The sequence below is a fragment of the Solanum lycopersicum genome, chromosome 12 (genome assembly GCF_036512215.1).
Source record: "Solanum lycopersicum chromosome 12, SLM_r2.1".
NCBI classification, from domain to species: domain Eukaryota; kingdom Viridiplantae; phylum Streptophyta; class Magnoliopsida; order Solanales; family Solanaceae; genus Solanum; species Solanum lycopersicum.
Genome location: NC_090811.1, coordinates 10,422,700 through 10,447,896, shown reverse-complemented (window position 1 = coordinate 10,447,896; position 25,197 = coordinate 10,422,700). Strand labels below are relative to the sequence as shown.

Below are 25,197 nucleotides of genomic sequence, written 5' to 3'. Positions count from 1 at the left end.
ATAACTTAACTACACATCATTTAATATCATATTTTTCCTACCATTTCAAAAAAACAATCAAAAATTTTTCTTTTACTCCAATCATTTTTTTTCAGGATATATTAATTTGAAATCTCATATTCATGATTTTTCTTGCTTATTCCACACAGCAAATCCCTCCACAACTACCTTCATTAATCCAATTTTGAATTTCAAATATTTTCCCTTTCCAATTAATAATTTTAAATTATTTAAGAGGTAGATTTATTTCCATCAATTTAATTTTCGATTTCTTTTATTTATATATGTTTGTTTTTTCATCTTTTTTTTTCTTAAGAAACATAGAAATTATATTTTTGTGCATATGCGAAACGGAAGTTGTATACAATGCATACTTGCAAGAACTACATCAAAGAGGGGTAGAAAATGTTGCTAATGCAGATTGTTCACATTGAAATGATTCCCAAAATTTGTAATAGCAGTCTTGATACACTTCATTTGATTGGTTCTATCTTTCAATATTGTATCCCATTAGTTCGAGAAGGATACATCTTCGTTGCTTTCTGTTTTAGATTGTTGACTTTTTTTTTGACTCCTTGGCTGTTCATCTTTTTTGATAGATATAGGTTCAGATTTTTAATGTATCTAGTTGATTTTGTTTCTTAAGCTAAGGCATAATGTCTTAGTTTCAACATTATGATACATTACAATTTTATCATACACAATGTATCGTATTCAAATATTAGTTTTGATACATAAACTTCATTTGTATGAATACTTAATACAAAAATTCTACCAAATATATCATTTATCATGTATTATCCTTTTCATCTATAAATTTCTGATACATATGAATTCTACTCTCAAACAAAATAAGTTATATAAATAATAATGTATCATGTACTAATATTTAGGCATGATACATAAATTTGAATTTATACTAAATGTATCTGAAACATAACAATTACCAAATAGTAAGGTATCTATCTCAAACCTAACATCTTATGAGCAATAATTTCTTATTTAATGTATCTAGAAATACAAGACTTATCAATTTAAACAAGATTAATAATTAGTAATGTATTGATAAATCTATCCTTCTCGAAAATACAATTCAAAATGATTACACAACATTATAAAATGATAGATGATCCATCAAAGTTATGTATCTCTATAACCTTATTATTCACGCTCTCATTTTTAATTTGAACAATGTATTAGATCTCCAATGTATTGTAACATCTCGCAACTAGAAAGAACTAGAAAGAAGTTTAAATTCTGAAAATATTTATTTTTGGAAAGTAAAAGGAAATTTGGAAATATTAAGTAAGTTAAAAGTGAGTTTTTGGTCAAATTCAAAGGTCTTAGCTCCTAGCTTAGGATGATTTAGGTGTAGTTCTATATATGGTTGGAAATCCCTTGAAATTATCTTTCCAACGCCGCTGAGTTTGCGCAATTCGAAGTTCATATGAGTGAGTTATGCCCATATGAAGTTGGGTTGTTGGAATAAAGAAAGTCCATTTCGGATTTTGAAGGAGTAGTTTGATCCTTTCCTTACCCTATTAATTTCTTTCATTTTTTAGTAATTAATTAGGGATTTAAACTGAATTAGATTAGTTTAAACTTTTACCAAAAGAGTTAGGGTTTTGAGAGAAGAGAAAAGAAGAGGAGAAAGGTCATCGAAGTTTAACTTGTGAATTTCGTCGGAGGTGATTCCTAAAAAAGGTATGTGCGCTTTCATAGTGTTGGGTTCATTCACCCACATGCAAATCATGTTATTTTAAGAGTAATTTTGTTCTTGAAAATTTAATGATTTAAGTTATTGAAAAGTGTTCTTGAAACTTCCTTATCGATTAAGTTTTGATGTTAATATTCTACTTGAGTCAACTTTAGATGAACATATATCTTAGGATATTAAGAGCTACATGATCCATAATCTGTTCAATTAAAGGTAATTGAATCTGATTTTTAACACCAAAAATTTCGTGTCAATCCGATTTCTGAGTAAAAAGTTATGACTATTTTAGTAACCTATACAATGTTGTTACGATTTGACCGACGGGAAAACATGAAAAATAGTTATTTTTATTTTTTACCTCAAGAAAACCCCAATTTCTTGACTAATAAAAGGTTCAAGACAATCGAATTTTCATCTTCACTAATGAAAATCATAAATTCTTGACCATGGATATTTCAAGAAACTAATTCAAGAAACTCAAGAAAGGTTTTCTTGATCATTTACCTTCAAGCTAGGGTTTCAAGGTTTCTGTTCAACCTCTTATCCAAGAGTCTTCAGGAAACTTGTTCTTTCTGTGTAAAATCATTCCTAAACATCATGAGATCTTTTATATCACAAATCATGATCATTGAATCCATAATTCAATTCAAAAAAAGTCAAGAGTCAAGTCAAGAAGTTAAAAAGTCAAGTCAAGAAGTCAAAAGTTAAATCAAAATAAGTTCTAAAAGTTTTTCAAAAGTCTTTTGCAAATGTTTTAACTTTGTTTTAAGATTTGAGTTTAGTAAAGAGTAAAGTTAAAGTTCAGTCTAAAATGTTTTCACATTTAAAAAGTATGGAAACTGGATTTCCAAAGAACCTTCAAGAAAGCTCTTAGAAAAGAATAATAGCTTTATAAATGAAGCAATCAGGGACACTGAGATTTTCAAGATAGCCTTTGAGCTATGTTTTTTAGCACTAATCTCAAATCACAGCAGAAGTATGTTTTAAAAACATAAGAGCGAGTATATTTTGGGAGTAGTACTAAGCATCGAATTGTGGACGAGCATTAGTTCAGATAACTCTTGTCTCCATAAAACCATGTAGCCATCACGGGTAGAAAATGATCATACATTTTTTAAATGAATCATTTTCACAGTTGAGTAGTGGATCTATTAGGCAATTCAGGTCCTATACCTTTGGCCGAGTATAAGATGTGCTGGTAGCTGAGGTAGATCGTTGTATCATCACTATAGCTCTTATGTGATAATTGTCGGTTAGAGAAACTCTCACATCAGTATTTTGATGTATATATACATCAGAAATATTTGTATTTTTATATACATTATAGAATTCATATTGTATCTTTGAATACATATAGAGTTATCATTGTATATCTAAATACAGAATTTTGAAAATCATGTTTTAAACTTTTCTTTATATTGCATATATTCACAGTACTTTATATCGAAATCTGTTGAGCTTAGTTGAGTTAAGTAAAGCTCAGGTAAGTGTTTCTTTCAGACTCTTTTCAAGCCTATGATATGTTTAGCATTACAACTCGCATACTCATACATTCAATATACTGATACCAGTTGGCCTGCATCGTATCATGATGCAGATGTAGGTAACGAGGACTGGCATCCAGCGCCACCATTGATCCAGTTGAGCCAATCCATAGTCCGTTGATAAGCCTCATTGCATTCTTGAGGGCATCTTTTATTGTTTCATAGTTAGTTCATTAAGATGTTGTAAGATCTGTTCCAACATCCATCTCACTCATTTTAGAGGCTTCATGATATTTAGTAGTTCAGTTTTTACACCATTATTTCAAAAACATTGTTAAAGACTTGAGTTGTCATTTGAGCTTAGTATATATATATATATATATATATATATATATATGTATGTATGTATCTTTGGGCTATATTTTTTAAGTTTAAGTCTTCCTCCGAGTTAAGTAAGGCAGACCAAAGGTTCGCTCGAGGTCAGCAATGGTCATTGAATGTCGGCCAAATCCAGGATGTAGGCTCAGGGCATGACATGCATCATGAAATTTTGATTAAAAAATTGAGAATTTTCAGAAAAATGAGAAAAATAATTTTGAATTTTGAATTGTGATTAGTGTGATCAGGCCTGGTATGGTTGTGACTTTTGGCCATACTGGTTTGACAGCTGAATCCAATTCTGTAGAGATGCACCACGAAGCTCTCTAGCTAGGAGGCACTTCCTAGTGACAATGTTGGTACGTTCAGACATGACTGGATTCGAGGAATGGGTAGGCTGATGGTCTATTAATTTAGTAAAGTGAGCAAGCATTGCTGAATATCCCAAATTAGTATAGTGGATAACTATTATTGAAAAAAGAAAGTATTTAAGACCTATAGTGGAACAAATACTCTCCTTATTCCTTTGTACATGTCATCCTTATTATAAATTGTTGATCTATATTTATTTGTCATTTCATAAAATTAATATAAAAAAATTATAATTTTCTTTCAATTTTATCCTTGCGATTTATTAGCCTTAAAAATGCATATTTGACCAACATATAAAAATTAAATGAATAATTCATATTTATTGATCAAATTAATTAAACAAAATAAATTAATTCATGTTCATTGATTGGAAAGTTGACTTTAAATAAAAGAATAGAATAATAAATTTAATGCAATATGAAAAATGACATATAAATATAAATGATTGAAGTATTTAATCATGGATGATTAAGAAATTTGTGGATGATATTTTCAATATAATGTTTTGTAAGAAAGGACAAGACTATGTTATCTTCAGGGGATAGTGTAGTTTTTCGCCACATAATAAATTAAAAAGATGGGATAAAAATACATCTTAATTATCTCAATCTTTTTATATGAATAATTGAAAGTGCAAGTTTCTTATCTGAATTATCATTCAATAATTTGAGAAAAATATCTTGATTAATTTTTAGTGATGTGTGTACAATCTTTCTTTTGCTTAAAAATTTTGTCAATTCAAAAAATAATTTTACCTCGGCAAATCTAAAGAAATTAATATTAGGCTAAAAATTAAGGTGAAATATCAAAATATTTTTTTCCAATCGTGATATCCACGGCATCTTCTTCTCCACGTTTTTAACCGTGGTTTCGTCTTTGTCGTGGCATTGATACTTCCGACGTTATAGGAGAAAGTTTAAGGTATTAAAGAAGCTGAAACAGTGAAACTCTATTCTAAAAATTAATGTTTTAGCACATAAAATCGTTATATATAATATTTGGCGGATATTTTATAGACAAACCTGCCTAAGAAGCATTTCTTGACAACATTTGGTTTGGTTAAAGTCTAAATATGTGTCTCACTAACCATTCGTTAATAATATCGATGAAAAACTTAATACTCTTAATAATTCATATATGAAGTTCAATAAATTGAAATACTTTAAGTGTATTGTTAATTGATGACTCATGCATGAACTCTTGCATGAGAGCAGAAAATTATGTTGTATACTTAAGGTATTTTAAGAGTTTTTATTTTTATATGCTGATTTTGAACCTCTTGGATATAAGATTAGAAGTTGACTAAGTAATGTAGGAATTCAAACCACTACTGTCTTTTTTTTCCCGAACATCCTTAGTGAAAATTCTGAGTCTGCCACTGCATGGGAGGATGCATTAATTATCTTATCTTCACTTGTAAAGCGTATGCAAAATAATAAATAAAAAGTAACTCGGAAAATACAAGCAATTCATGAGTTTCTTATTTGTTTTTTTTTTACTGTATATATAATTCTTATTTTTGTTCTTGGAATAATTATTCTTTCGTGTTCTTTATCTTGCTCAAACTATTTAGCCAAAAAAGAAAACAGCTTGATAAACCTTAATTAACTTGTCTTTAACCGTATTTTTACAATTTTTAATGTTATTCGAAAATAAACAATTTTTTCGACAAACAATACACTATATTATTGATAATATGCTGCAAAGCACTTGACAGATTTAGGATGATATTGGTAGTAATATGTGATAAATCTAATTTGAATTTAATGTTAAGGTTTTAAATTCAAAAGATGTAAATTTGAAATTGGAAGACTATTATAGCCTCTGCATGTTTATGTTTTTATATTTTTAAATCTTCTTAAATAAAAATTCTAACTCCAAAAGGGATAAAATGAATCATTTTCATAGATTCTTTTTTCTCTTAATTTTACAACATTCCGCTTTTGAATTTATTTTTTTTGGCGTAGCATTTTTATATTAAAGGAATTAAACACCTATCACCGTGCAAGACAATTGTAAAGATGATGTTGGACCCAACTTAATTAGCCCACTTGCCCATCTTTTTGGTGGTTTGTACCTATATCTTTATATTTCTATATTGAGGTAAAGTAGTCCATACTTGTACGGATTCAATATATGTTTTTTTTTTAGTTTAATTTTGTGATTATAGATTAAATCTAGAGAGTCATCTTAATTTTTTAATATTTTAATTTGTTAGTTAGTACAATTTATATTAATGTTAATGTTGTTTTTAAATAATATTTAATAATATTTATTATTTTCTCTATTTCAATTTATGCGACATAGACATAATTATGAAAGTCAACCAAATGCTTTACATGTCTTCTAAATATTTTAAGTGGTTCATTAGTATGATTTATAGTCGTTCATGTAATTTTTAAATATTATATGTTATCTTCTTCTTTTTCAATTTGTTTGACACTAATAGAATTACGAAAGTCAATCAATCTTTTTTATATCTTTTAAAATGTTTAAAGTTGTATAGTATCTTCTAAGTTATTATTATTTTGTTCCAATTATTGGCACAAATAAAATTATAAGATTCAGTCAATTTTTTTTATAAATATTTTTGAAAATATTTTTAAAAACATTAGTTATTGAGATTTATAATACTTTTTGTGTCAATATACGTTACTTTTTTTGTTTCAATTTATATAGCATGGATAGAATTCTAAAAATCAAATAATTTTTTTATGTATCTTTTACTTATTGTTATTTATAATAACTTAAGGTAATTATTAAATATACAAAAAACTTAAAAATACAACAACAAATTAAACAACAAAACCACGAAATAATTAAAATGACCTTACATGCATATTTTCCTACTCACAAATCAAAATAATAGTTTAATACATTTTATATATAATCTTAATTTAAATTATAAATTTATTATTTTCTATTTTTTTTAAGGCTTGTGTTAAGTCCAATTTAGAGGAAAAAACACCCTCCAAAGTGCCAAAGCAGGCATGTTGACCTGCTGCCTGTTTGGCACTTAAACTCTCTTTTATAATATAGTTAATATAACTTTATTTAGGGAACTTTTTTTTGTCATAAAATATGGCCAGAATAATAAAATAATATATTCCATTATTTTATTTTATTTTAAAAATATTTTTATCCTTTTAATTTTGATACTTTTTATTAAAAATGTAAAAAAAGAGTCAGTTTATTTTAAAATAAAAAAGATATTAAAAACTACCTAATTTTCTTATCAGATCCTAGCCAAAATTTCCGTCCATTTAGCACTATCTTTTATTTATTTAATTTATGTGACGCATATCAAATTAGCAAAGTCAATTAATTTTTTAAATATTTTTAATGTACTTTTCAAATAATATATGTGACATATATAATATCTTGAAAATTAGTCAATTTCTTAAAATACTTGATTAAATATTTTAAGTTGTTAATTATTGTGATTTATATGACACATATAAAATTTTGAGAGTCAATCAATTTTTTAAATATATTTTTACAAAATATTTTAAGTTTTTAATTATTGTAATTATGATATTCTCAGTTAACGTAGTTTTCAAATAATATATGTTACCTTTTTGTCTTAATTTATGTGGAATAAGTGAAATTTTAAAAGTTAACCAGAAATTTATATGTGTTTTTAAATATTTTAAGTTATTGACTATTGTGGTGTCCAATACTGTTTTTTTCCCCATAATTTTTAAATATATAACAGACTAATAGGAAATTAAGTCAAATTAATTAGAAAGGAGAAAAATATATAAATAAAGAAAATTGAAGGAGAAAGACAAATTGACCAATTAATCGACCATCCTTAAGCTCTTTTATTCACTCTTATATTTATGTGACACGTGTTAAAATATATTTTGAGAGTTAATCAAATTTTAAATTGTAAATTTTAAAATTTTTAATACAATTTCTCCCCATAGTTTATATATATATATATATATATATATATATATATATATATATATATATATATATATATATATATATATATATATATATATATATATAAGGAAGTAAAATAAATAATAATACTATTTTTTGTCAAATTTTTAATTACATATAATATACTAAAAAAGAAAATAAATGAATATACACTAAATGTTATAAACAATTTGTATTATAGTAAATGTCTAATTATGTGGCGTCCTTGTAGAATATGGTTAGGAATCGTACTTGGGGACCAAGTAAGGTTTTACCTATAAATAAATGGTTTTTCTTTATTGTAAAGAAGATTTGTGAAAGATCTATGAATCCTGAATATACTTCAATAGAAATAAGAAGTCTTTTATTTTTTCCCTACTTTCTTCTTCTTCTAAATTTATATAGTTTCATAACACGTTATCAGTACGATTGTTCTATCTTAAAGAATTGTGATAGAAGACGAGAAAAGTGCAAAAGAGGTCTTGCATTATCCAAATAGGTTGCAATAAGGTTCTTATATCTTCAAGGTATGATTTATCTTTACGTTATAATTATTTATGTGAGAGATTTGGAGTTACTATCTGGAGTAAGTATTTAAAAAGGCTTGTCGACTTTTTATGCGTTTAATTTTAACCGATTGGGAAGAGAATTTCTTAATTTATTTTAATAATTAAATTAGCACAATTTAGTGAAAGGTATGTTTTCAACCTTTATATAAGATATGTGATCTATTAAGCTATATCTATTAACTACTAATGTTAATTATAATAAATCAATAATTCCAATTTTGTGTGTAATTATAATGTACGATCATGCTAATGATCATCAAAAGTGATAAAATTACAATTATTTTGAAGGCTTGAGGTTGAGCCTCATTGTAGGTAAAACGATGAATTTACGTCCAATCGCACCAAGAGGGTAAGGCATTGGGTTAAAGTCCAATGCACCATGATGAGAATATATTGGGTTCAAGTTCCATCTATTTATGGTCTTAGACACTTTTATATGGATAAGACCTTGAATTTGAGTCTTAATGCACCATATTGATGATAATAAATGAATAAAGAAAAACTAATGTGTTTTTGATAAGAAGTTATGAAATTTACTGAATTTGCTCCATTACTGAAGTGAATGTGGTAGTAGTGTATAATATGTCTAAAAGAAGACAATTGATTAAATGATGCACATGAATATGAAATGAGGTACTAAGTTATCAAAAATTGATGTACTTAGATGATTGTGTTCTATTCATGAAGAATGAGAACTTTTGACAAATGGTAAAAATACAGATCCATTCTTAAAGTGAATGAGGTGTAAGCCATCATGCTAGGCGTGGAAAAAAGCGCAATCTTTGATTGTAGATGTGGTATCATCAAAATTGTCTCTTGGCAGACATATGTTGAAGAAAAGTTCCATACATTATCTTTTGACTTTTATTGGATAGTACTTAGTGCAATTGAGACACATTCTATGGTAAATAAGAAGTTTACTAATTTCAATACTTTCTTAGTTTGACACGATTGTCTAGGACATCGTTAATCTATAATGTTTAGACGAATTATGAAAAATTAAAATGAACATCTATGGTAGAAACTAAAAATTCTTTTAAATGATGAATTTTCTTGTACTACTAGTTAGCAAGACAAGCGAATTGTGAGACCATCATAAACGAAAGTTGAGACTGAATTCTCCGCGTTCTAGGAATGTATACAGATATTTGTGGATCTAGTCATCCACCTAATGGATTGTTTAGATATTAATGGTCCTAATAAATGTTTCTTCTATATATATGGTCTCATGTGTGCCTATTATTATCTCGCAATTTGATGTTTGCAAAAATGTTGGCACAAATAATATGTTTATATGCACAACTTTCTTCATATTAGTTCATTCAATTATGGGATCAAGACTCACCTAAAGGGTAAAGTACTTAAGAAGAAATAAATCTGAAAGTTACTCTTAGAGTAATAAAATTGAAATTTACTCATATAATAGTAAATCAGAAATTTACTAAAGCAAAAGGCACATGGCGTAGTAAACTTGGAGTTTAAGAGTACTACTAATTTTATTAGTTGGCATGAATAATTTGGTCATCCCAAAGATGTACATACTGAGTAATAGACATACATTGAAAAACTAAAAAATTCTTCAAGAATTCTTTACGTTGCTTGTTCTCGTGATAAAGTTGATCGGATCAACTAAAGTTGGGACTAAATCCCTAAATTCTGAAAAGTATAAAAGGTGAATATAGACCCTTTTACCAATCATGTGATATGATAAAAAGATGCATCAATAAGATAATCACATGTGTGTTTGTTGTCAACTTGCAGTTTGACATTTTTAAAATTGTTTGTGCAAGATAATTGAGCTAAAAGCACAACTTTTAGAATACAAAATCAAGATAATTCACCTTGATAATATTGATAAATATATAAGATGATGTGACATTAAATGTCACATATAGTGAATCATTGCTTATGAAAATAAAGTTTCATGTGTTGATCTGAAATATGATATTACATACAAACGTGATTGTATGAATCAAATCAATAAGTTATGATCAATTTTTCTGTTAATTTGTTTATGGTCAGGGACCAAATAGTTTTCATCTGATAATTTTAATTTGGAATATATGATTAATAAATATACTATGATGCACAAAGATAGATTCTCCAAAAGATTGAGATATATGTCAGTTTGTCTAACATAAGGGGGAGATTAGAAGCAACACAAAAGTAGTAAATACTCCTATTGATTGTCCAATAGAGTCTAGGACATGCATGAAGCATGATAAACTAATCAATTCTAAATAAAATAATTCTTGAAAAGGGGGAAGGATCAAAGAATCAAAATGATCATAATAAGGAGACAATGTCCTCTTGGAGAGCCTACGACATAACACTTTATGAAACCTCATGAGAGGGATAGCTACCTAAAAATAATGAAGTGATGAGATCTCAATAAGTTTTGTCGTATTGTGAATCAATGCAAAATGATATATCGTTGACGGTATCTTTGATACAATAGCACGCAATATTGTAAAAAATTATTATGATATAAATTCTACTACTATTAAAGCATGCTGGTGTAGAAATAATTATCAAGTGAAAAGTGGAATGATACATCTTGATCAGCATAAAGCTTATTTGACTTGCAATCTAGGCACTAGAAGATGTCATATATCTAATATTAAATTTTGTCACTTAACAAAACTAATATGAAAATATCCAATGGGTTCGAAATCTAGCATATACAAGTTTTTTGAAAAACCCTTTTATCATCCTCAGAAGTATTAAATAGATTCAAAATGCATAGAGCATATACAAGTATTGTTATGCAAGTTGATAACTATAATTGAAACTCTGAAGAGTTTTCAAAATGCAACATATTATTTGCTTAAAGAAGTTAAAGTAAGGAATTTGGAGAAATCTTTGACCCTGAAAGGAAGATTTATAAACGGAGATAGATTAAAACATATTTCGTCAAGATTTTTCTACACTCATGGGCTCCCAAGAATGGTGATATCAACATGCAAGAGGTCTGTTCAAGTAATATTATTGTTGATTTTTTCACCAAGTCTCTACCAACTACAACTTTCAAGAAGATGGTGCACAAGCTTGGAAATCGAAGATTCTAGTCTCTGAATTGATGTTGTCATTTGGGGAAGTTAATACGCGACCTCACAAGGTTTTGTCCCACTGGGTTTTTCTTGTAAGGTTTTTAATGAAGCATCCATAATGCATATTATTAGATATGTGTACTCTTTTTCCTTCACCAGATTTTTTTTCCATTGGGTTTTATCTAATAAGATTTTAACGAGGCACATAATGGGGGAGTGTTATAAATAATTTGTATTATAGTGAATGTCTAATTATGTGGAGTCCTTGTAGGATATGGTTAGGAATTCTACTTGGAGACCAAATAAGGTTTTCCCTATAAATAAAGTATTTTCCTTCATTGTAAAGAAGATTTGTGAAAGATCTATGAATCCTGAATATACTTCAAGAGAAATAAGAAGTCTTTTCTCTTCTTCCTACTTTCTTCTACTTCTAAATTTATATAGTTTCATAACACTAAATATAATATAAATGATATTTGAAGAGAAAGGAAAAAACGGTCAATTGACTGGATGACCCTAAACTTCTCAAATTTTCTCTTATATCATAGATAATTTTATAATATATAATATAATAAAAATAAATAAATAAATAATAATACTATTTTAACATAATTTTGAAATACATATAGTATACTAAAAAAATAAAAAATACTAAATATAATATAATATAAAGAAAATTTAAACAACATAATAAATAAATCAATTAACCACTCTAAGCTCAAATTTGCTTTTATATAATAAAAGAAAAGAAATAATGCTGAAGCATGTGGGTCATGTACAAATTAATTCGATCAAAATGCACATTTAAATGATTGATGTTTATTAATGTAACTTTTGTTTGATAGTGTGAATAATATTAAATGATTTTTGACGTTTCATCAGATGAGTTTGTTTTATTTGATTAGAGTAGGAATAATCAATATATTCATATCGATTTTTTATGCGTTTTTATATTTAATATTGGATAATTTATCTTATTTTCTGAGGACAATATTATTATTTTTGCCCTCAATAAATAAACTCTTGTCAATACTTCTTTCTTGCCTAAATTATTTTGATATGTTCAAAAATGAATAGGGCGTCGTACAAAAGTTTACCATTATAAATCTTATAATAGATAACTCAAATGTAAAAGTTTTTAATAAAATCAAAAATATTATCATATGATTTGGCCACATGGCCTAAATATTTAAAAAAAATTTAAAAAAATATTAAAACTGTAAAGAAAATATCTTCCCATAAATAAAACTTTCTAGATGACTACATAGTGAATTTTATTATTTTCTTCATGAGATTAAGAATTTTCAATTTTACAGAATTCCAGACATTTTCTCTAAATATAGATAAACCAAATATAAAAAAAGTTATATTTTTCTTTCAATCTCAGAAGTGTTCTCTTTTTACTTTTAGTTATATTAGAATGAACAATTTTTCCCAATTTCAACATGTAAGTTTTTTGACAGTGAGGGAAAAGTGTAAGGGTATAGTAGACTTTAGAGTAAGTGTGGCAGCGGAACCGGTACCTACCAGATTTCGGTCCGGTCCGTCCCAGTGCGATTTGGTTCTGGTTCGGTACCGGTTTGTATCGTTTAGGACCGTTAATTTCCGGTTCTGGAACAGGTACCGGGACAGAAATCGATAAATTCCCCGTTCTCCCGGTTTCGGTAATTACAGGTCCGGTCCGGTTAAATATTTTTTTTAAAATAGATCCGTTACTAGCCATTGGGTAACGGCTAGTGGCCCCCCCAACGGCTAATTGAGTAGAATTTCATCCAATAGGAGCCCTACCCCACCCCTAACTTTTTTAATACCCTAAAGTTTTAAAAATTACACTTTAACCCAATTTTTTACTTATAAATACCCCTAAATTTCATTCTTTTAAATCACAAAATCATCTATTCATATTCTACTCTCTCAACTCTCTACTCTCTATCTCTAAATCTCTAATTCTATAATATATAATATTTTACATTCTGGTGTTGCCTTACTTGGTCTTTGGAAATTAGATTTGGAGCTTCAAAATTCAATTGTCAACTTTCCACGTTCAGCTTTCGGTGGTCATGAACGTCTAATTTTTAAGTAGACGTTCGGTACATTCGTTCTAACTTTTATTTTACGTTTCATTTATATTTAAATAATTATTTATTTATTTTGTGATTTATTATTTGCATAATTGCATAACATTTTTCGTATTATATTTAATCTCACGTTTATCTTTTAATATGAATTTCGGCAAAAATATTGTTCAAAAAGGAAAGGGGAAGAAAATCGGTAGTTCTTCTAAATCAAAAACTAAAAAATCTACTATATTAAGAATAAATACGGATGATTATACTCATGTTGATGATACGATTTTTAATATTGATAGTCAGGATTAGATCCTTATCATGAACATTTACAACGTCGCTTTGGTAATTTTGATGAGGATTTGCCTAATGATAATGATAATGATATTGATAATCATACTGATATGCCTAGTTTTGATGATGATGATGATGAAACTGAGCCACCTACGGCTACTAATACTCCCAGTCCCGCTCCCTTTCGTTGTCATGCCCCAGTTCCCGCAGTAAATCCTAGGCCTAAGGTAGAACGTGTTAAAAAATCGATTGTTTGGCAATTTATGACACAAAATGAAGATAAAACACAAGCTATTTGTAATAAATGTAAATATATATTAAATCATAAAACTGTTGGCAAATCTGGCAGGACGGGACATTTGAGTAGTCATTTAATGTCTTGTTGTATAAATGAATTTTTGCATGCTAAAGAGGTAGCGGAAGCTAAAAAAAAGGGTACCCCCGTTCCTGAAAATGTAGGAGTAGGCGTCTCTAAAATGGTACAAACACAATTAAATCCGTCTAATGTTTCTGGCTCTAGCTTACTACCTTCATATAGTAGAGAAAAAGATCTTGAAGAACTAGCTAAAATGATATGTGTTATGGGTTTGACATTTAGTTTTTCTGAAAATCCCGGCTTTATACATTATATTCAAATTGTATATAATCCAAATTTTAAAGATTTTGCTAGAAATACAATAAAAAAGGCTGTATTTGATTATCATGCACAACATTTTCAATATCTTCGTTGTTTATTTTATTATAATACTTGTAAAATAGCTATTACTTCTGATATGGGTCGTAGTGTAAATGGTAACAATTATTTGACTGTCACTGCACATTGGATTGATGAAAATTGGTATATGCAAAAAAGAATTTTAGGTTATAAATGTTGTCAAATGCAAAAAACCGATAGTTATATTGCTCAAACTATTTTAGATATTTTACAAAGTTATGGAATATGTGATAAAATAAGTAGTTTAACCTTAGATAATGCTTCAAGTAATAATTCTGCTGTTCAATATTTAAAAACTACACTTTGTCCTTTCTATGGTAATAATTATCATATTAGGTGTAGTGCACATATATACAATTTGATGGTTAGAGATGATGTAAATATGTATGATAACGGATGTACGAAAGTTGAAAATGCATGCCATTTTATATTTAAATGTCAAGTTAAGTCTCGATGTAAAGATTTTCAAAATCGTTGTTTTGAAAATAATCTTCCACCTAGAAAAATTCCAAAAAACAGTGGCTACTAGATAGAATACTTTATATGAAATGCTTGTAGTCGCTTATGAATATAGAATACCCTTACAAATGGTTTGGAATGCTCATAATTCTGATATGACATATAGACTAGATGATAATGATTGGCGTGATATAAATGAACTTATAGATTTCCTAAAAGTTTTTTACTTAACTACAAAAAGAATTTCTATACTTTATAGTCCATCAATTTGTATTGTTTTGCCTGATATTTGTATGATTTCTTCTAAATTATATAAATTTAAAAATAAACCTAGATTTCAACAAACCATTGAAAATGATTATAAAATTTAAAAAATATTATATTCCTATTCCTCAAATTTATTAAACTGCATGTTTGTTACACCCTAAGTATAAAGGTTTCGGTTCATCAAGAATGGTTGAAAAAATATATAATAACTTAGATATTAATGATGAATTAGAAGAAATTCCTAGCTGTCAACAAGTTAAAGATAGCATAAAAATTGAAGCTAGAAAATTGTATGATTTATATAATGTTAATATAAATTTATCAAGTGAAAATGAACCTGAATGCTCTAGGGTTAGATTTGATGAAAATAATATTGATAATTATTTAAAGGATTATTTTGAACTTTCTCACGATAATAGAAATGATTTTGATGCATATATTAATCAAATTACAGAACCTACTGAAGATATTCTCAAATGGTGGAGAGATCGCACCAAAGGATTTCCAAAACTAGTACCGATGGTTCGAGATATATTAGCAATGTAAGCGTCGTCGGTAGCTTCAGAAGGCGTCTTTAGTGTAACAAGGTTTCAACTTGGAGAACATAGGCATTCACTAGCAGCCGATAGCTTGGAGATATTGGTATTATTTCGAGATTGGATTAATACCGAGAGAAGAAATATGGGTCGTGAACCACTACCGGCCAAATTTCAAGATGACGTTGATGAAGTAATGCAGGATTATAGTGACGACGGGATTGAAGCAATGGAAGATCTTTCTATTCAATCTATTCCCGAACATGTTACTAAAGAAATGTTGAATGATTTACGAAGGGATTTATATGGTGACACCAACTATTAGTAAAAGTATGATAATTTGAGATTTAATTCAAACTAATATTTTTGTAAATGTAAATGTAATATCAAATATATATTAATAAAAATATAGGCTATTCGCCTTAATTTGTTTTTTAATATTGTTGTATTCAATTTAATTTTTAATGTAGTAAATTTTAAATTTTATAACTTAAAAGTTTAAATTCAAAAGTTTCAAACTTTAAGAGTTTGAAATTTAAATTTTATAACTTTAAAATTTGAATTTAAAATTTTCAAACTTTAAAAGTTTGAATTTAAAGTTTGAAAATTTAAATTTGAAACTTTAAAATTTTGAAAATTTTAAATTAAAACTTTAAAGTTTGAATTTAAAATTTTCAAAATTTAAGAGTTTGAAATTTAAATTTTATAACTTTGAAGTTTGAAATTTAAATTTTATAACTTTAAAATTTTAATTTAAAATTTTCAAACTTTAAAAGTTTGAATTTAAAATTTGAAAATTTAAATATATAACTTTAAAGTTTGCAATTTAAATTTTTAATTGCTTAATTATTATAATAAAAATTAGATTGAATTAAAAAAAAATATTTTTTTAAATACCGGTTCGTCCCGGTTACTGGTCCGGTCCGGTCCAGTATACCACCGGTTCACTTCCGGACCGGGACGGAACAATACTAATTTTACCGGTTTCCCAGACCGGTCCGGTACCAGTTCCGGAAAATTATCGGTCCACACAATACCAGTTCCGCACCGGTTCCGGTAATTACCGGTCCGGTTCTCCCGGTTCCGATAGCACTGCCAGCCATACTGCCCACAATGCACACACAACACCAATTTTTTGTTACACTTCGAATATTGTTTTCGTAATATCCCTCACATAAAACATGTTCACACATAATATAAATACGTCAATCATCCCTAAGTCTAGCAGCACAACATACCCATCCTACGAATTCATTTGGGAGCAAAGGACTAGGAAATACGTAGGGGAACAACCTTAGTTTTCAAGAGCTTGAGAATCGTTCGAAGGAAAATACTCTTGGAGAAAGAAATCCAGGAGAGAAACCCATACCTTTTGATGTTTTTCCAGTATGAATCTGCTGCCCGGAAAATCCTCCAAACTACGCCCAAATCACTTCAATGTAGACCCCACTCGACGAACCTCTCTTAGCCTTGACGTTTTGATTACTTTGTCTTTTACTTAAAAAGTCTTGTGAGTTCTTCAAGTGTGAAGAACTCTTGAGGTATTTTCTGGTTTTTTGTTGTGTTTGACTGAATAACGTGAGAGGGAGATTGAGAACGTGAGAGAGAGTTGAGAAACGTGAGGGAGAGAGAGTTATTAGGATTAGGAGACTAAATTGAAGACTTAGTCAAAATAGGATTTAATTAACTTAGTAAAAATCTGATTTATTTTAATTCATACGTGAAAGGACCATTATGTCCTTAAAATTTCAGATTTTCAAATAATAATTAAATCACCTTAAGCATTTATCTATTCGATTTTTTTAGGATTCTTACATGATGGCTACTTGAATATATTATATCATTCAAAGTTATCTTTCGAGTTAAAATTTTGTAATTGAGTTTCATGACTTCTTGTTTTTTTAAGCTTTTGCATGCTTACGTTCACTTGGGGACCAGCAATGGTTCTCTAGTGAAGCCCACGTCCAGTGTGTAGACTCGGGTAGTGACAATTACATTCGGGCAAACAAAAATTTTGAACTAATTATATGAAAGTTATGGATAAGAAACTTCTCAAAAAGTTTGAATTATATAAATTGGAGTACCCAAATTAGTGAAAAATCTTTTACTTGCTTAAGGGAATGAATGGCCGGAATCCTCAACATTCGGAATCCTAAAATAATAACATAATTACAAAGTTGAACGACAAAATCGTCAAAAAAATGAAAAAGTGTATTATTTTTAATCCACTATAACTTGAGTCAACAAGCACTATAAACGACTTTGTTAGGTAAATACATACCAAATGCATCTTAAAGAGGAAAAGAAATGAAAGAATTACTTTCGAGTATATAGAAATACTAAAGTGAAGTAAAGCTCTTTCTTGGTACTAATAAAGCTCAAAAGAATGTTTTTGAGATTTTATGTGTTGAGAGTGAAAGGGGGACGACTTTACTTATAGTGATTCAGGATTTGAAGCATAAGTATGACAACATTAAGAATTTGGGTCAATTTTTTTATGTTCGTCAATTCAACATTAATCTATTTAAAATAAATAATGAATGTGTTAAGAAAATTAAATAATTTAGAGTAAAGTTATTAGATTCGGTCAAACAAAATATCTGAATTAATTAGGTGAAAACTATGGCTAAGACACTTCTCGAAGTTTAAATTGTTTAAATCGGAGTACTCGAATTAGTGAATACCCTTTTACTTGCCGGATAGGAATGAATAGTCGGCATCCTCAAATCTCCGAATCCTAAAATAATAATATAATTAAGAAAGTGAAAAATAAAATCGTCAAAAAAGTGTATTGTTTCTAATTAAATGTTTTTAGAGTCAACAAGCAATTTTAATGACATCGTTAGGTACATAGACATAATGTTAGTTTTAATAATTCAGTTTAGTAAATTAGAGTTCTATTAGAAAATAAATTCTTATCTGTTTTATTTGTCCTAGTCTTTAGGAAGTAGTTTAAACGTGGGTGTTACCTTGGTTATAGGAGAAAATCTTGTTGGATAGTTACTATATTTTAGCTTAACGTTTACTATGTTTTTGCTTATTAGAATGACAACATCGCAGTTTTTTTTTGAGTCAATAAAAAAAATTCATTTCTATCAGTCCTCTCTTCTTCTCTATTGTGTTTACTCTCAGAACAATATATCTCTGGAGTTTGTTTCTTTCCTATCAGCGGTATCAGTTCTGCAAGTTAGTTTCAAAAAGAAAACAGAGAGAGATATTGTGTGTTTATGGCTTCAGAGAGCAACCTCGTGCAAGTAGCCATTCCTCGTTTTGGTGGTCATTATGACCATTGGAGTATGCTGATGGAAAATTTTTTACAGTCAAAAGAGTATTGGCAAATTATCGAGGATGGCATCGGCGCTCCAACGGAAGTCGAGACTTTGATTAATGCTCAAAAGATGGAGTTCGAAGCAAGAAAGTTGAAAGACTTGAAGGCAAAAAATTACCTATTTCAGGCTATTGAGCGTCTATTTGTAAAGAAACTTCCAAGGATATATGGAACTCCATGAGAAAGAAATATTAAGGCACTGCTAGAGTGAAGCGCGCACAACTTCAAGCCTTGAGAAGGGATTTTGAGACTTTGCAGATGAAGGAAGGAGAATCTTTAATGAGTTACTGTGCTTGAACGATGGAGACTAGCAACAAAATGCGATTCTATGGAGAGAATATGAAAAATGTCACAATTGTTGAAAAGATATTGCGCTCTTTAACGCCGAAGTATGATTATGTTGTTTGCTCCATTGAGGAGTCAAAAGATATAGATGAGTTATCGGTTGATGAATTGCAAAGCTCCTTATTGGTAAATGAACAGAAGATGAATCAAAATTCAACTTCTATGAGCAGGCCTTGAAGGTTTCTACTTTTATTTCTTCCAATTTTCAAGAGGAAGGGTTAGAGGTAGAGGAAAAGGAAGAGGAAGAGCAGATCATGGAAATAGAGACGGAGGCAACAAAGAAGGCTGTGGAAATTTTAGAGCTAATGACTACGGTAAAGGCAGAGGAAGGGATTTCGATAAATACAAGGTAGAATGTTATCGTTGTCATAAATTTGGTCATTATTGTTCTGAATGTTATACTAGGCTGCCTGATGAGAAACAGGAGAAGTCAAACTTCGTTGATAACAAAGAAGGAGAAACTTTGTTAATGGCAATTCATGTTGAAAAAGAGCCTGACCAACAAGCTCTTTGGTATGTGGATACCGGTTGTAGTAACCACATCACTAGAAGTAAGTCTTCTTTTACTTATTTAAATGAAATCTTCTGATCGACAGTTAGTTTTGGTGATCTATCTACTCTGAATGTGATGGAAAAGGGTAATATAAATTTTAGAACAAAAAATGGGTGTGTGGAGATCATATCTAATGCGTTCTATGTTCTAGCTTTGAAAAGCAGTTTGCTGAGTGTCGGTCAACTGTTTGAAAAAGGATATGTCATCACTGTGAGGAATGATGCATGTGAAATTTCTGATTCATCCAAAAGAATTATTGCTATTGTGAGAATGAGTCAAAATAGGTTGTTTCCTTTGAAGATTAAAAATGTTCATTCTTGCTCAATGGCAGAAGTGAAAAACCCATCATGGTTGTGGCATTTTTGATATGGTCACTTGAACTTTGGTGGCGTGAAGATCCTTCAAAGGAAGAGCATGGTGACGGGGCTTCCTGAAATTGTTGTTCCCTCCCAAGTGTGTGAAGAATGTGTTGTTAGAAAACAACATCGTTCTCAGTTTCCAAAAAGTAAGTCAAGGAGAGCCAAAGAGGTATTAGGGTTGGTGCACTCAGATATTTGCGGGCTAATAACACCAATCTCGAATGGAGGTAAAAAGTATTTTATTACTTTTATTGATGATTATTCCAGGAAGACATGGGTGTATATTCTGCAAGAAAAGTCCGAGACCTTTAATGTAATTAAAATCTCCAAAGCTCGTGTGGAGAATGAGACCGTAAGGACTCTTAAGAACCTTTGGACAGATCGCAGAGGAGAATATTTCTCTAAGGTACTTGTTGATTTTTGTGAGACTAGTGGCATTCGGAGAGAGCTCACAACAGCATATACACCGCAACAAAACGGTATGGTAGAGAGGAAGAATAGAACCATTCTCAATATCGTTCGTAGCTAGCTGGCTCGGGGAAGAGTTCCAAAGGAATTTGGGCTGGAAGTAGTGAATTGGAGCATTCACATTTTGAATAGATATCCCACTTTTGCTCTTCGATGTGTTACACCTGAGGAAGCTTGGAGCGGAAGGAAATCGGCAGTAGACCACTTTAAAATTTTAGGGTCCATTGCTTATGCACATGTCCCAGAAGCAAAAAGAAAGAAGCTTGACGATAGAGGTCACAAATGTGTTTTTATTGGTGTTAGCGACACATCCAAGGCGTACAAGCTATTTAATCCTTTGACAAAGAAAATTGTGACAAGCAGAGATGTAGTTTTTGATGAAGAAAACACTTGGGAATGGAGTATGGAAGAGTCTACTCCAATTGTATTTGATATTGGAGCCGAAGAAGTAGCTCCGATGCCTGAAAGTGCAGAGAAATCAGCTTCTACAGCTGCTGGAATTCTACCAGCTGCTGCTGAAATTTCACCAACTGCTGAAACTGTACCAGCAACTTTAGAAGAAACAAATGCAGCTGAACAACCTCTTCGCCGTGCTCGCAGAAGGCCCGCGTGGATAACGGATTATAAGGTAACAGGAATTGATGTTAATGAAGATGTTTCCCATTTTGCATGGTTTGCAGATTGCGATCCTACAACTTTTGAGAATGCTGTCAAAGAGGAGAAATGGAGGAAAGCTATGGATGATGAGATTGATTCTATTGAAAGAAATGGAACCTGGGAGTTATCAGATCTTCCGAAGGGGTAGAAAACCATTGGTGTCAAGTGGTCTATAAGACAAAATTGAAAGAAGAGGGTGAAATTGAAAAGTATAAGGCGCGATTGGTGGCTAAGGGATACAAGCAGGAGAATGGTGTGGACTACACTGAAGTGTTTGCTCCAGTTGCAAGGCATGACACCATTAGAATGGTAATTGCCTTGGCGGCACAAAATTCGTGGCCTATCTTTCAAATGGATGTCAAATCAACTTTCCTACATGGATACTTGGAGGAAGAGGTATTTATTGAACAACCTTCTGGTTATATTAAAATCGAAGATGAGCATAAGGTATACAAGTTGAAAAAGGCTCTCTATGGACTAAAACAAGCTCCACGAGATTGGTATAGTCGCATTGAGGCTTACTTTCTAAAAGTTGGTTTCCTGAAATGTCCATATGAGCACTCTCTTTTTGTTAAAATTGGAGAATCTGGGAAAATGATCACTGTGTGTTTATGTGTTGATGATCTTATATTTACTGGGAATGATAGTGTCATGTTTTCTAATTTTAGGAAATCTATGATGGACGAATTCGAGATGTCTGATCTTGGTAAGATGCATTATTTTCTTGGTTTTGAAGTAGTGCAATCTGATGATGGTATATTTGTTACCCAAAAGAAATATGTGAGGGAAATTTTAAACCGATTCAAGATGAAGAATTGAAATTCCGCCGGTACTCCAGTTGAGTTTTGCCTGAAGCTAAACAAAGCTGGAAGAGGAGCTAAGGTAGACAACACACTCTACAGGCAAATTGTAGGTAATTTGATGTATCTTACTGCCATAAGGCCGAAATCATGTATGGTGTAAGTCTTATAAGCAGGTACAGGGAGAGATCGACAGAAATTCACCTGCTAGCTGCCAAGAGAATCCTTCGCTACTTACAAAGAACTAAGGATTTCGGTTTTTTCTACAAGAAGGGTGAAAAATCTGATTTGATTGGTTTTGTTGATAGCGATTATGCAGGTGATCAAGACGACAGAAAGAGCACTTCAGGCTATGTTTTTGTGCTAGGCACAGGGGCTGTTTCATGGTCTTCCAGGAAGCAAAAAATTGTCACTTTATCGACTACTGAAGCAGAATTTGTTGTTGCTACAGCCTGTCTTGTCAAGCTATTTGGTCGAGGAAAATTCTTGAAGAATTACAATTCAAACAAAAAGGAGCAACTATAATTTTCTGCGCCAACAAATCTGCCATTAAGCTATCGAAAAATCCTGTTCTACATGGAAGAAGCATGCACACCCATGTGAAGTATTATTTCCTGCGAGATTTCAACTACGAAGGAACAGTAGAGCTGCAATACTGCCGAAGTGAAGATCAGTTGGCGGACATTTTTACTAAACCTCTCAGGTCTCTTCCTTTCCAATAGCTGAGGAGGTTGATGGGCATCAGCAAAATGGAAGAGTTCAAGAAGCTGAAGTTAAACTGAAGCTTGAGAGCTTTTAGTTTAAGAGAGGGTGTTAGTTTTAATAATTCACTTTAGTAAATTATAGTTCTGTTAGAGAATAAATTCTTATCTGTTCTGTTTGTCCTAGTCTTTAAGAAGTAGTTTAAACGTGGGTTGTTACCTAGGTCTTAGGAGAAAATCTTGTTGGATAGGTACTATATTTTAGCTTAATGTTTACTATCTTTTTGCTTTTTAGAATGACTGCATCGCAGTTTTTTTGAGTCAAAAAAAAAATTCTTTTCTATTAGTCCTCTATTCTTCTTTATTGTGTTTTACTCATAGAACAATATATCTCTGGAATTTGTTTCTTTCCTATCACATAGAAATGCATCTAAAAGGAGGAAAAAAAATGAAAGAAATGACCTTGTTGGGTATAGAACATACACAAGTGAAGAAAAAGATCATTCTTGCTACTGTTAAAGCTCTCAAAAGAAAGACCATTTGTGATTTTGTGTGTAAAGAGTGAAAGGGGAAGGAATTTATTTATAGTGATTCACGATTTGAAGCTTAAGTATGAAAAAATTAAGAATTTGGGTGGAACCCTTATGGGTATGGAACCTTTTCAAATACTGGATCTTGTGCTAGTAGTTCCTGGCTGTCTTCAAAGCGGGCCCAAACATTTATGTTGCTCAATTCAACATTAATTTTTTTAAAAAATATTTAATGAATACTTTAAGAAAATTCATGAATTTAGACTAAAGTTATTAGATTCGGTCAAACAAACTTTTTTAATCAATTATACGAAAGTTATGGTTAAGAAGCTTTGAAAGTTTCAATTTTATAAATTGGATTACCCGAATTAGTGAATACCCTTTTACTTGACGGATGGGAATGAATGGTCGTCATCCTCAACTCTCTGAATCCTAAAATAATAACATAATTATGAAAATAAACGACAAAATCGTCAGAAAAAGGAAAGAGTGTATTGTTTATTATTCAATGTAACTCGAGTCACCACGCAGTTTTAATGACTTTGCTAGGTATATATAAACATATAAATGAAGCTGAAAGGAAGGGGAAAAAAATGAAAGAAATCACTTTGTTGGGTAAATAGACATACTCATGTGAAGTAAAGCTCTTTGTTGCTACTATTGTAGCGCTCAAAAGAAAGAGCTTTTGAGATTTTGTGTGTGGAGAGTGAAAGGGGGAGGAATTAATTTATAGTGATTCAGGATTTGAAGTGTAAGTATGACAAAATTAAAAATTTTGGGTCAACATTTTATGTTGCGCAATTCAACAATAATTTTAAATATTTGATGAATGTGTTAGAAAATTAAATAACTTTGGCTAAAGTTATTAGATTCGGTCAAACAAAATATTTGAATTAATTATATGAAAGTTATGGCTAAGAAACTTCTCAATGTTTGAATTTTTTAAAATGGAGTACCCGAATTAGTGAATACCCTTTTACTTGCTGGATGAGAATGAAAGGTCGGCATGCTCAACTCTCTTAATTCTTAAATAATAATATAATTATGAAATTGAATGATAAAATCGTCAAAAAAAACGAAAAAGTGTATTGTTTTTACTTGAATGTAATTCGATTCAACAAGTATAAATTATTTTGTTAGGTATATAAATATATAAATGTATCTAAAAGGTTGAAATGAAATGAAAGAAATGACTTTGTTGGGTATATAGATATACTCAAGTGAAGTAAAACTCTTTCTTGCTACTGTTGAAGCTCTAAAAAGAAAGAGCTTTTGAGATTTTATGTGTAGGGAGTGAAAGGGGGACAACTTTAATTGTAGTGATTCAGGATTTGAAGGGTATGTATGAAAAAATTAAGAATTTGGATCAACTTTTTATGTTGCTCAATTCAACATTAATATTTTTTTAAATATAAAATGAATGCGTTAATAAAATTAAAGAATTTAGACGAAAGTTATTCGATTCGCTCAAACAAAATATTCGAATTAATTATATGAAAATTACAACAAAGACACTTCTCGAAGTTTGAATTTTGTAAATGGGAGTACCTGAATTTGAGAATACAATTTTACATGTCCAAAGTGAATGTATGTCCGGCATAGTCAAAAATCCAAATCAT

The 25,197-nt window shown here is 30.0% G+C and overlaps 1 protein-coding gene across 1 annotated transcript; it reads left to right on the top strand.

Annotated features, from left to right (window-relative positions):
• The first annotated feature begins 22,497 nt into the window (after positions 1 to 22,497).
• LOC138340203 (secreted RxLR effector protein 161-like) lies at positions 22,498 to 22,872 on the top strand. The gene has a single exon (XM_069291897.1). It carries the CDS (start codon positions 22,498 to 22,500, stop codon positions 22,870 to 22,872), a length of 375 nt encoding a protein of 124 aa, XP_069147998.1.
• The last annotated feature ends 2,325 nt before the right edge of the window (positions 22,873 to 25,197 follow it).